At 41.3% G+C, this 13,260-nt stretch overlaps 1 protein-coding gene and 1 non-coding gene across 4 annotated transcripts in view; both read right to left on the bottom strand.

The window, feature by feature from the left end:
• Positions 1 to 1,972: 1,972 nt before the first annotated feature.
• The window catches only part of LOC123505018 (hemicentin-1-like), a 579,315-nt gene continuing 568,027 nt past the window's right edge, over positions 1,973 to 13,260 (bottom strand). For 2 of the 3 annotated variants that reach the window (XM_045256028.1, XM_045256029.1), the window contains exons 14-17: positions 12,870 to 13,053; positions 11,516 to 11,701; positions 5,845 to 5,939; positions 1,973 to 3,907 (exon numbers count right to left, since the gene is read on the bottom strand). In XM_045256028.1, coding sequence (XP_045111963.1) covers positions 3,581 to 3,907; positions 5,845 to 5,939; positions 11,516 to 11,701; positions 12,870 to 13,053 — 792 coding nt within the window. In that variant the 3' untranslated portion in view covers positions 1,973 to 3,580. The remainder of the gene's footprint in view (positions 3,908 to 5,844; positions 5,940 to 11,515; positions 11,702 to 12,869; positions 13,054 to 13,260) is intronic. The other variant, XM_045256030.1, reaches the window with a different exon arrangement.
• Trnav-uac lies at positions 6,392 to 6,465 on the bottom strand. The gene has a single exon. It is a non-coding gene; the product is annotated as a tRNA-Val (tRNA).

Raw genomic sequence — 13,260 nt, 5'->3', positions numbered from 1 at the left:
TCCTTCTGTTCTCTCTTTTCCATGTAAATACTGTAGTTCAACCCTTTGTACACAATTATTTCCACCAATTTTGCTGTACATCTAACCCTGCCTTTTGTTTGACATAATTTTATTAATTTTGTCTCAACGTTAATATCACCTTCGTAGTAATATATCCTCTTTTGCTTACAGTTTTACATTGCACACACAATGGCTGTCTACCTAATATCATGTCTAGTGGAATAGTTTTACACCATGTATTTTCATCTTGCATTTCGATATTATTCAGTAACATCTCAACATTTCTTTCCTACTTTGGTTTCTCATTCTTCCTATTTCTTTTTTATCTTATCCTGATCCTGTTCCTCCTCTTTCTCTTTCTCCTTCATCACTTTACTTATTTCATCTAATATTTTTCTTCTCGTCTCCGTTCGCGCTTTTCCTCTTGCCTATTCACATTTTTTTTTCCTCCTCCAATTTTTTAATGATTTTCTCTCTGCTCGCTTTTCTTCACATTTTTTTTCCGTCTCCTTTTCGTTCTCCTGGAGTCTTTCTTCTCTTCCTCTTCTTTCGCTTTTTTTTTCATCTTCTCTTCTCTTTCTTGTGTTACGTTTCCCTCCCATTCTCATTTCTTTTCCTCCTCCTCCTTCTCTAACAATTCTGAATTTCTTTTCCTCCCTTTTTCTATTTTTCATTCTCCACCTATTTTCGTCTTCATTTTCACGTCTTCCACGCTTTTATTGATTTCCTTTTCTTCCATTTCTCCATTTTTATTCCCTCTCCTCCGATCTTGATTATCCTACAATTGTTTTCGTTTCCGCTCTCCCATTTATTTTTCCTCCTATATCTCGTTCTGCTACACTTATTTAGTCACTGTTCATCTACTTGTTCCTCTCCTCCTCCTCTTCCTCTTCCTCCTCCTCCTCCTCCTCCTCCTCCTCCTCCTCCTCCTCCTCCTCCTCCTCCTGCTGTTGCCCGCACTCCCCATCCTTCACCTGTGAGTTATGAGTCAATCTGCCTAATAGCGGGTATGACTTGTGTCCTTGTGGTACATAAAGTTAGCCCACACTAACTCTCCCTCTTACTTCATTTATCTCCACTACCCTTCCCGAGGCTTCCCTCCTTGGCTGCCACTCTGACCATCTCTCTCTCTCTCTCTCTCTCTCTCTCTCTCTCTCTCTCTCTCTCTCTGTCTGTCTCTCTAGTGCTTTTTTTTCTATTATATCGTCTATCTCACTGTTTTTCTTTGATTTTTATACATGTAACTCTTTTTTTTTTATCTTATACAACAGTAATATGAGATGGATATGACGGTGTAACATTCTCTCTCTCTCTCTCTCTCTCTCTCTCTCTCTCTCTCTCTCTCTCTCTCTCTCTCTCTCTCTCTCTCTCTCTCTCTCTCTCTCTCTCTCTCTCTCTCTCTCTCTCTTCTGAAAGTATCGCTCGGTCCATTCCTTTCTCTTCTAATTACAACTTTCTGACACCGTAGCGCGATTTGTTTTGACACATAATCATGACTGTTTGGATTGACCTCAGCTGGGGAGGATGTGAGGGATGTGGATAACGCGCTCATTCGCTCTTTGGTGACACGGGCAAGGAAATAAATTGGATCATAAGGAAGTAATTACAATGAAATGACAGTTTGAATTATTAGTTATGTTTCAATCCAGTATTTTTTTTCTCTATATATATTTATTTCATTATGAATTAATGAACTTAATATCAGCATTTATTAGTTTCTTCATATTTGTAATTACAATTATTCATATTTGTTATCATTATTACAAGTGTTGATATGTAGTAAGTTGATATGCATTAAGTGACAGGCTTGCTCAGTAGTTACCTGCACGTGAGGGAACAAAAATAATTACTAAGAATAGTAAAAAATGGAAATGAGACCGAAAAGGTACGAGTATAAGATACAAGAAAATGTCGAAGGTAGTACCTACTTTGATTTTCATTCTGTGCTCACACACACACACACACACACACACACACACACACACACACACACACACACACACACACACACACACACACATACCACGTATATACAAATACAAACGAATCAAGAAACATCCAATTTTAAAAGAGTGAAGCCTTACTTCCTGACGCCGAAACTAATAGCTCCTCCTTTAACATACAATTTCATCCAGGTAACCTTCACGTACCTGCTCGTCATGAGCACCTGACGTACCTTATTAGTGAGATCCTTTACAGTACCTGAGACGCCGCCTGATTAACACACTTTACCTTAATGACACCGTGAAATTCCTTCAACATTAGTAAAATACCATTACTGTGAGTTTCCTTTCTCATCAAATGAGAATTAGAGTTAAAAACATTGCTGTTCTCCTTCCACGCTCACTTTACTCTATGGTGGTTTACTTCTTTCGTACTGTGCACTTTTTTCGTGTTTTCATCTCCCCCCTTGCTTGGTCTCGGGGCAAGGCTGCTGCAGTATCAAAGGCCATCAAACCCAGACGAGGAACGTTATAACTCAATCATCTTCGTATTTGGACAACAGACGCAACATACGCACCCGCACATTCTGCACAGGAAACGCGTTCGCCCAAGAAAACGCTGAGGATACAGAGAAAAGGGAAAATACAAAATAAGGTGAAACAAAAAAGAGTGAAAGAAAGAAAAAAACAACACTAAGTCCTTGAGAGACCAGGGTTTCGAAAACAAGTCCAGACTCTGTAATGGTCAAGGAAAAAGAAAAAAAAGGAGGAACTGCAGTGCTATGTTTCTTTCTTCCTGTTCCTCTTTCCTCTCTCAGCTTTTCGATTCTGATTCTTGGCGAGTTACCGTGTCCTTCCACAGGATTTCGTCACATTTCTCTTTACGTTCGCTTTTCCATCCAGTCACTGTCTTTATGTAATCTGTGCCAGCATCGTCCTCACCTCGCCTTTCATATCCATCTTCTTGCTTTCCCTTTTCGTTTTGTTCCCTTTCCTTCACTTCCGCGTCGGTCGCATGTGACGGTATGCTCATTGTTTTTCTCCTCACGGCACATCGTACTTCGCGCCCACTATGTACGAAAGTGTGCATATTTCCTCTTGCTTTCTGTGCGCTGCAAGCCTGGGCGAGAATCCAGCCACTCTCTTTCGCCAATCACTGTTAACTTTCACTTATGAATTCTTTTCCGCTGCCTTTGGTTATTAGGAGTTTTTCTGTTTCCTAAGCGGCTTCGAGGACCGTCTCTTTCCTGCTCCACAACACGTAAATTGCGCGTTTCACAGAGGTCGAGGATTTGCGCTCCATTGAAGTCACAGCCCCAATGGAGTTCTATTTTTTTATGCTTTGGTTTATTGTCCAGAGACAGCAGTTTCAATTTTTTACATCCACATCGCTACATATTTTTTTTTCTTTTTTCATTAGCTTCGGAGGATTAATTATGATGTACTTTCATTTAAATCTTCCGGCTTTAATGAGGCTTCGGAGAACTCTTTACCTAAAACTAAACTCGATTTGGGCGTAAAAGGACATCAAGCTACAGTGCAAATCTCAAAGAGCTTCGAGGCGTTCGGAGCCTCGGAATTTATTAGTATAGAGTATCTGGGCTACGGAGAACTGGGAGGTGTTATCTCGCAAACCTTCAGAAGGACACCTCGGGGCTGCCGCTCATGAACAGCCTGACAGTAGTCTGTCTTCTCAGGTCCTGCTCGCCTGCTTCCACGATTGGCAGAGACGCAGCGGCCCCTCCTCCCACCACTGCTCCGCCGCTTCCACCGAGACCACCTCGCAGAAGGTTAACTCCGAGACTTCCCCCGCCTCTTCCTGTCACAGCAGCCGCTCCTCCCCCTCCTTTAGAGGCAGAGGTGTTGGAGGAGGTGGTGAGTCGTGTTCTTTCAGTGGCCTCGGGAGATGAGGAACCGTAGAGGGAGGTTGCATCTTCTTCATACCTCTGATAACTGGCCACCTGCTGGACGAATGGTGTTAGTGGGTTAGTAGCACAAGAGCAGCTACAGGGAACATATGGCATGATTGTTAGTGATGTTAATAAGGATGATGGGAAGATAGAATGACAGTAGCAAGAACTGTGACAGGATTAACCGACTTGCATCACAATATCAGACTCATATAACACCATGTCAGAAATAAAAGAAGAGTTTGTACGAGTAATAAAGGTGCTGGTGAGTGAGGTTTATATAAAAGACTTCTGTGTGAGTCGAGAGAATTGTGTAGTGTGTAGGATGAATTCCAGGAAAGAAGAATGGAAAAAAAAAAAAACATGTAGGTGATATCAGCTGTTTCGCTTGCAAAATCTATACTGTGTGTGTGTGTGTTTCACTGTTGCACTGTTTGTTTGTTTGACCTGCTGCAGTCTCTGACGAGACAGCCAGACGTTACCATACGGAACGAGCTCAGAGCTCATTATTTCCGATCATCGGATAGGCCTGAGACCAGGCACACAACACACACCGGGACAACAAGGTCACAACTCCTCGATTTACATCCCGTACCTACTCACTGCTAGGTGAACAGGGGCTACACGTGATAGGAGACACACCCAAATATCTCCACCCGGCCGGGGAATCGAAGCCCGGTCCTCTGGCTTGTGAAGCCAGCGCTCTAACCACTGAGCTACCGGGCGTGTGTGTGTGTGTGTGTGTGTGTGTGTGAAGAGAGCATCTGTGAAATACCAATTATCCAACGCAGTGTAATGTAACAAAGAAACACCAAGTAATCCACTCAATCACACTCACACACTCAAACTTTCACACACGGACACAGTCAAGTCGTGCAAGAGAAAGAGAAAGAGAAAGAGAGAGAGAGAGAGAGAGAGAGAGAGAGAGAGAGAGAGAGAGAGAGAGAGAGAGAGAGAGAGAGAGAGAGAGAGAGAGAGAGAGAGACGACATCGACGGAATACACTTCAGCTGGGCATCCCACATGAATTTTTCAAACCTACACTATCCGCTCTCCCTCCCTCTCTCCCCTTCTCTCTCCAACCCTGCCGCTCTACTGCAGGTCCCTCCCTTCCTGTTTCTCCCCATCCCATCTCGCCCTCCTTCTTTCCACTTAACATGGCCAAACGCTTCAACAGCTTCGGATGGAAGGAAACTGTACTTCTGTTCCATCCAGTCTCATTGCAGAATACAAAAACTGCATCAAGAGACGGGAAGTGAATGTCAGAATGAGTGAAAATTGACAAACAGACAGACAGACAGAAAAACAGGGAGACAGACAGATATAGACACGCAAGAATAAAAGAAAAATACTAAATAAATAATTACCACCTACATATAAATACGAGTGAATGAATAACTCTGCTCAGTCAAGTTCATGATATGAGAGAAGGAACAAGAATAAGAACTGTAACAATAAGAGAACAATATAAATACCTGTCCAACACTGCATATCAGGCACACACACAAAAATTAAATAAAAAAAATAAATTAATTAAATGAATAGATATACAAAATAAAAATGAATGAAAATATAAAATAAAAATGTATAAATAAATAATAAACACAAGAAAAAAATCACTCAGCAAGGGGCAAATATCTTCCTGCATCTATAAAAAAAACATACAAACAACATAAAGGTACTTCACTACACACACACACACACACACACACACACACACACACACACACACACACACACACACACATTCACAACTACTTTCCCTGCCTCGTTTCTCCTCTCACCCTCCTTCCCTTCACACATACCTATCACCCCCTACCCCACTACCACCACCACCACTGCCACCACCACCATCAAACACACCATCACACTACCTAGAAAAAGCAGCAGCAGCAGAGGAAGAGAAGAGGACGAGACTGTAACTGAGCGATATTTACGCCCACGTGCCCGTAAAGGTGTACTAACCTGGTGTATTGACCTTGCATAACATACCTCTTGGGCGCCGCCGCTGCTGGGAGGGGCATACTGAGCTGCCTTCACCGAGCCGTTCACCCTCACGCCCACACCTTCCTCCGGAGCCTCCACACCTGCCAGGAGAGTGCAGACCAAGGGAAGGTGTGAGTGAGGCGTGTTGAGGAAATATGAGCAGAAAAATATGAGGGGAGAAAATGTTTGTTTCTGTGGGTGTATGTTTCCTGAGAGAAGAAGGGGGTTAGAGAGAGAGAGAGAGAGAGAGAGAGAGAGAGAGAGAGAGAGAGAGAGAGAGAGAGAGAGAGAGAGAGAGAGAGAGAGAGAGTGTGTGTGTGTGTGTGTGTGTGTGTTTCACTGTTTGATTTGCTGCAGTCTCTGACGAGACAGCCAGACGTTACCCTACGGAACGAGCTCAGAGCTCATTATTTCCGATTTTCGGATAGGCCTGAGACCAGGCACACACCACACACCGGAACAACAAGGTCACAACTCCTCGATTTACATCCCGTACCTACTCACTGCTAGGTGAACAGGGGCTACATGTGAAAGGAGACACACCCAAATATCTCCACCCGGCCGGGGAATCGAACCCCGGTCCTCTGGCTTGTAAAGCCAGCGCTCTAACCACTGAGCTACCGGGTGTGTGTGTGTGTGTGTGTGTGTGTGTGTGTGTGTGTGTGTGTGTGTGTGTGTGTGTGTGTGTGTGTGTGTGTGTGTGTGTGTGTGTGTGTGTGTGTGTGTGTGTGTGTGTGTGTGTGTGTGTGTGTGTGTGTGTGTGTGTGTGTGTGTGTGTGTGTGTGTGTGTGTGTGTGTGTGTGTGTGTGATTGCAGACACATAACATACACAGACTTGCAGGTGCGCGTAGACAAACACACACACACACACACACACACACACACACACACACACACACACACACACACACACACACACACACACACACACACACACACACACACACACACACACACACAGATGACGTAGAATAAGAAGTATGGAATGAGAAAACCAAGAAATAAGAGGCATGAAGGCAATGAATCACAAGTGAGGTGGTGAAGAAGAGATGAAGAATGGGTGATGTAGGAGAAAATGCAATAAATGAGTCGGGTTGAAGCATGGAGGAGGAGAAGGAAGAGGAGGAAGAGAAGGAGAAAAGGTGAAATACGTTGGTAACTTCTTGTTGTTCAAGTGTGATGAAAGTGCTAGTTTGAATAATTTCTTACATTAATTTTGTTCACACGTGGCTGAAGAAAGAATAGAAAAAGGCAAGAAGAAAGGCAAGACAAGACGTAACAAGGACTAAAGAAACGTGCAGAGAGATGGAACAGACGACCGGGAGACCAAAAATTTAAACAGTAGGCAAAACGAGGCGTAACAAAGACTAGAGAAGCAGGGAAGCAAAGGAACAGAGAAGACTTAAGAAAGCAAGAAAAGAAGGTATGACGAGGCGTGCGGAGGAATAGAGGAGCAGAGGCTGAGAAGTGGGAGACATGGCCAGTAGTCCAACGAGGTAAGTGGAGATGGCAAATGAAACAGGAGACAGAAGCAGACAGACAGAGAGACAGCGGTATAGAAAACACGACCAGAAGTTCAAGAAAACAGGAAGAGAAAGTAAAAAAAGTAGAGGAGCATAGAAACAGAGAGACAGAGGTAGAAGACATGATTAGGAGCCCAAACAGACAGGGAGAGAAAGGAAAAGGAGTAGAGGAGCAGAGAAACTGAGAGACAGAGGTGTGAAATAGATAGCCAGGAAGGGAAGTTATGTCGTGAAGTGTCAAGGAGTAAAGAAGTAGATAGAAAACCAGGACGGACGACCAGTAATCCAATCTACGGAGGAATGTACAACAAGGAGAAGGAAGGCAATGCATCACACTAAACATTATACTGACATCAGTTCATGATGTATAACATGAATAAAGACAAATACGTGACTGGAACAGAACAGTAAAATCATGGAAATGTGATATCAGCGACACTTCATTGACACATTCCTGGGCATTACAACATCAACATCAACATCAACAACAACAACAACAACAACAACAACAACAACTACTACTACTACTACTACTACTACTACTACTACTACTACTACTACTACTACTACTACTACTACTACTACTACTACTACTACTGCTACTACTACTACTACTACTACTATTGCTGTTACTACTATTACTACTACTACTACTACTACTAGGGAGGCGGCGGCGTAGTGGATAAGGTGGTGAGCGAGGAATCTGGCAGTCGTCCATGCGTAGGGTTCGAATCTCACCACTTGCCGTCTTGAAACTTTGTCATTTGTCGAGTGATTTAAAGTTACCTACATATCACCATGATACCAAGATTCTAGGTGGAGGTGCAAAGATAAGCTTGGGTGGTGATATGGGCCTAATATGGGTACCACTATAAATGAAATTGCCTGCGACGCTAATGGGTGGAAGCTGGACAGACCTTCCCATACTCTTCAAGTATAATCATTGGAGCGATAAACTATAACCATAAAAGAAAGAATACTACTAACACTATTGCTCTTGCTACTACTACTACTACTGCTTTTACAACTTGATAACAGTAATAAAGATAATGATAATATATATATTATATATATATATATATATATATATATATATATATATATATATATATATATATATATATATATATATATATATATATATATATATATATATATATATATATATATATATACATATATATATATAATAGTAACAACAAAAAAAAGAATAAATAAAACTAAGTAATAATCATAATAATATTAATAGTTATTATCATGATCGTATGAGCAACAACAAGATTAATAATAATATTATACTAATAATTCTAGTATAATATTCATCATTATTCGCATTGTAAGTGCTGCGCCAAGTCGATATAGAAAAAAAAATAAATTCAATGAAACAATGAAAGAAAAACAATGAAAAAAACAATGAAAAAAAAACAACAACAACAAACATTTCACCAAAGAAAGAAGAAAATGTTTACTAATATTCACACAAACTATCAAGGTAACACTGCCATTTATCCTCAATGTCTCAATTTCTTAATAATTTAACCATGGCATGATTCTAAAGCATTTAATCGTTTTTCATCTGATGTGCAATGCAATGCAAAGGCCCCTATTTGATTTACAACAATGCTCCGTGAAATGAAGCAGATATCAGAGGCTTGTGTGGGAGGCTGACCTGAAAGAACTAAGGGTAATATATTCTCGAGGTATAGAAACCTGTTTCAGCACAAACTCTCGACACAAAGTCGTGGGTGGCGACACTCGCGGCAATGCCCTCGTAGTAATATTTAATGCATCACGTAGGACTATTGGGTTTGAATATTATTAGAATATTATTAGGTGTAATTATCCAGTGTTCTTTTAGCTCTTGCAACACTGATGTTCTTGTGAGGTAACAGAGTGATATCTCTCTTTTTTTTATGTAAGAGTTCAGGGCAAAGGCATCAGAGAGAGAGAGAGAGAGAGAGAGAGAGAGAGAGAGAGAGAGAGAGAGAGAGCTCAATGATGTGGCAGTCTTTTCAGTCGTTTCTGATATGTTTTATGATTTATGCAAAACTAGTACTCTCTCTCTCTCTCTCTCTCTCTCTCTCTCTCTCTCTCTCTCTCTCTAGCACTCTACCTCTAAACAAATACCCATATACGACTAGAATCATATTAATTTGAAAGTTACACCTTTTACGATCATTCCTTAATTAATTTTCATCACTCATTAACTTTGCAGTCTTCCTGGCCTTCTTTCGTAGCCAACTTACATTCCATCACACCTCAAAACTTCGTACTGTCTCTTTGCTACAGAGAGATGAGCATCCAGGGTTTCCTATCATTTCTTCGTCCCCACTACATGTGAGGGAGCGCAGGAGGTCTTGCTTTAATGATCCACAACTCCTGATTAACTGGGACGGAGAGCTGGATCAAGGATGAAGACGAAAATACGAGCATATGAAACCTTTCTCATATTTTTCCCAATTCTTTGTTTTCCACACTAGTTACGAGACGTCGATGATGCTTGTTTGTTGCTATTTTCTTTCTCGATGTGAGGAAACACGAGAGAGAGAGAGAGAGAGAGAGAGAGAGAGAGAGAGAGAGAGAGAGAGAGAGAGAGAGAGAGAGTGTGTGTGTGTTTTTCATATATTCGTGGAAAGAACGTAATGCAGGAAATCACTAGAATCGGAAAATGTTATTGAAAGTGAGGAAGTGCCATATTGCTCGATATCTCTCTCTCTCTCTCTCTCTCTCTCTCTCTCTCTCTCTCTCTCTCTGGAAGAGGTAGTGGTAGCAGCAACAGTAGTAGTAATAATAATCGTAGTAGTATTAACAGTAGTAGCACTTGTTGTTATTCATATTTTTACGCTGTTCTTGGTCTTATTGTCGTTAGTGGTGCTGCTGTAACAATAGCACAACAGCGGTACATCTAAACCAATATACTATGAATAAACATTTAATCACTCAAAAAGTAAATGAATAAAATATTACTGGACAAAGCTTCACACAGACATAGCGCCGTGAAGCTAAAAACATAAAAACAATCTGCAGGCAGGCACCACACTCAAAATAAAGTCAAAATAGAATATGAAAAAAAAAAAGATACGGAGGAAATACGACTATGACGGTGGCAGCAGGTGGCCGGGAAAGCTTTTTTTTTCTCTCTCTGCTTTTGGGGTTTTATCCTTTTTTTTTTTTTTTCCATACGAGGGTGGTCGAATTACATACGTCACCTGCCAGTCGGAACATGACAGGCAGAAAAAAATGTCTAAAGATACCCACAAGTCTTTCCGTAGGGCCGAAAATTCAAACAACAAGAATGAGAAAAAAGAATTCTTACCATTACATGAAAGGAAAAGGTGGAAGACAGAAAAGAAAACAGATTACAAAACCAAAATTTTATGGCTAAGGAAAAAATACAGTTTAAACGGGGAAAAAAAAGAAAATAAATGAATAGAAACATTAACAAATATTCGGTCAGACATTGATGGGTACAGAGAGAGAGAGAGAGAGAGAGAGAGAGAGAGAGAGAGAGAGAGAGAGAGAGAGAGAGAGAGAGAGAGAGAGAGAGAGAGAGAGAGAGAGAGAGAGAGAGAGAGAGAGAGAGACGTAAAAGGGCGTGGTCTAAATCCCGGTGGAGGCGAAATAGCGTAGTAAGTAATAAAAAAAGGAAACAACAGCACCATCCTAAAGAGAGAGTGACAAAAAAAGCAAGAAAGAAACTGCAGGAAAAAGAATGGTTGCAAATAAAAAAAAAAATAACCTTGAAATGTGACGATATTTTTACACCGTTCAAAAAATTCTAGAGCTGTTAATAACAACTGCAACACGCAAAACAACAACAACAACAACTGTTCTTACTACTACTACTATTGCTACTACTACTAATACTACTACCACTACTACTATTACTACTACTACTGCTACTACTACTTATAATCCTGCTACTACTATCACTACTACTACAGCTATTACTACTACTACTCCTACTACTACTACTACTACTACTACTACTACTACTACTATCACATCAACAATAAGGTCGATATCTTAATCCCCACTCCAAGTCCTAAAAATATCATAATTATCCAACACCAACCACTACCACCACCACCACCACCACCACCACTACGAACATTACCACAACACCCTGGAAACTTCACCCTAAAGACACTCACTCAATAGATCCGGGTTGTTGTCTTTCAAAACGATTTGGGTGACTGTGGCGGAATCATGATGACCGTGGCTTCTTCTCTCCTTTACGAGCCACACCGCCAGCAGGAGGGCGCCCACTACTACCAACACGCCGGTAATCACTCCGAGGATCAGCACGAGTGGCGAGGGCTCCACCATCGACGGCAGGCCTGCGGAGGAGGAAAGGGAGAAATTGAGCAGTGAAGTGAGGCGTTAAGTTGTGGCGATGAGGTTTTGAGTGTTCGGTGCAGAGGAGACCAGACAAAAGTAGTGTGTTGGTGCAGAGAATGAGAGAGAGAGAGAGAGGAAAAGGATGAAGGAATATGTGAAGAAAAGGAGACGAGTTGAGTGCACGGGATATCAGAGAAAGTTGCGTGTTGATGCAGGGAATAAGGAAGAAAATGGTGGAGTTTGTGAGTATGTGTGTGAAGGGATGAGTGAAATGGAGACAGGGATAATGCTGAGATAACCAAACAATAGTAGTGTGTTAGTGCAGAAAATGAAGCAGAGGAGAAAAAATAGAGAAGTTGTGTGGTATAAAATATGTGAAGGGATTAGTAGGAATGGAGAGATGGAATAGAGAGAAAACCAGAGAGTGTAGTTGTGTGTTGGTGCAGAGAATGAAGAGGAGCAGGAAAAAGGTGTAGGAGGTTTTGTGTTATATATGTATGTGAAGGGATTTGTGAAATAGAGACGTGGAGTGACAGATTGGAGACAGATTAGTAGCAGTATGAGGAAACTAGATAGGTAAAGATGTAATGGAGAAGGATAAGGAAGAATTAGATTGAGAGATGAAGGGAATGATGGAAAGAAAAATACGTTCCTGTGAAGTAAACCTGGACATAACAAGAAAATAAATGCGTAAATGACAATGCAGAAAATTAGATTAAAAGCGAGAAGAAAACTGAAAAAAATGTATTACTAAGAAAACATAAATACACACAAAAATACAAGGAAAAAAGCGAGGAAAAAGATAGGCAAAGAAAAATGCCATAAAATAACAAATACACACACACACACACACACACACACACACACACACACACACACACACACACACACACACACACACACACACACACACACACACACACACACGGAAATATAACACAAACGTAAAAATAAAGCGCGCTATTCTGCACCCCATCCCAGCCCCTTAAAACACACACACACACACACACACACACACACACACACACACACACACACACATACACACACACACACAACACATGAAAAGAAAAGAAAAACTAAACTAAAAGAAAAAAACAAACACCGAAACCAAATAAACTAGGACGAAAAAGTATATACCCGAAACTCAAAGAAAAATGTGCTTACTTTTATGCATCTCAGCTTCTTTCAGAGTGAGAAAGAGGAGCCGGCTGGGGGTAGCGCGGCCTCGGCTGTTGTACGAAGCCACTGATGCTTTGTAGGTCCTGCCGGGTTCAAGGGGGCGCGCGGCAAATACTGGGCTAGAACTAGAAGTGTTGACCATCAGCAGCCCGGACTCTGCCTCCCAAACCTGCAGCAGAAGGCGAAGAAGTAGGAGGATGAGTTAGGAGAAAGGAAACAGGAGATGAAGAAGATAGGTTATGAAGGATATGCTGAAGGAGTGATATGGTAGGTGAAAAAAAAAGACGATGATTAGGGGCAGATAGTGAATGGTGTAGAGGTTTTTATAGGGGCTGGTGAAGAAAAAAAAAGCCAGTGTAAGATGTTATAAAGGAAA

This window comes from Portunus trituberculatus, chromosome 17 (genome assembly GCF_017591435.1).
Source record: "Portunus trituberculatus isolate SZX2019 chromosome 17, ASM1759143v1, whole genome shotgun sequence".
NCBI lineage: Eukaryota > Metazoa > Arthropoda > Malacostraca > Decapoda > Portunidae > Portunus > Portunus trituberculatus.
This window is presented reverse-complemented; position numbering and strand designations above follow the sequence as displayed.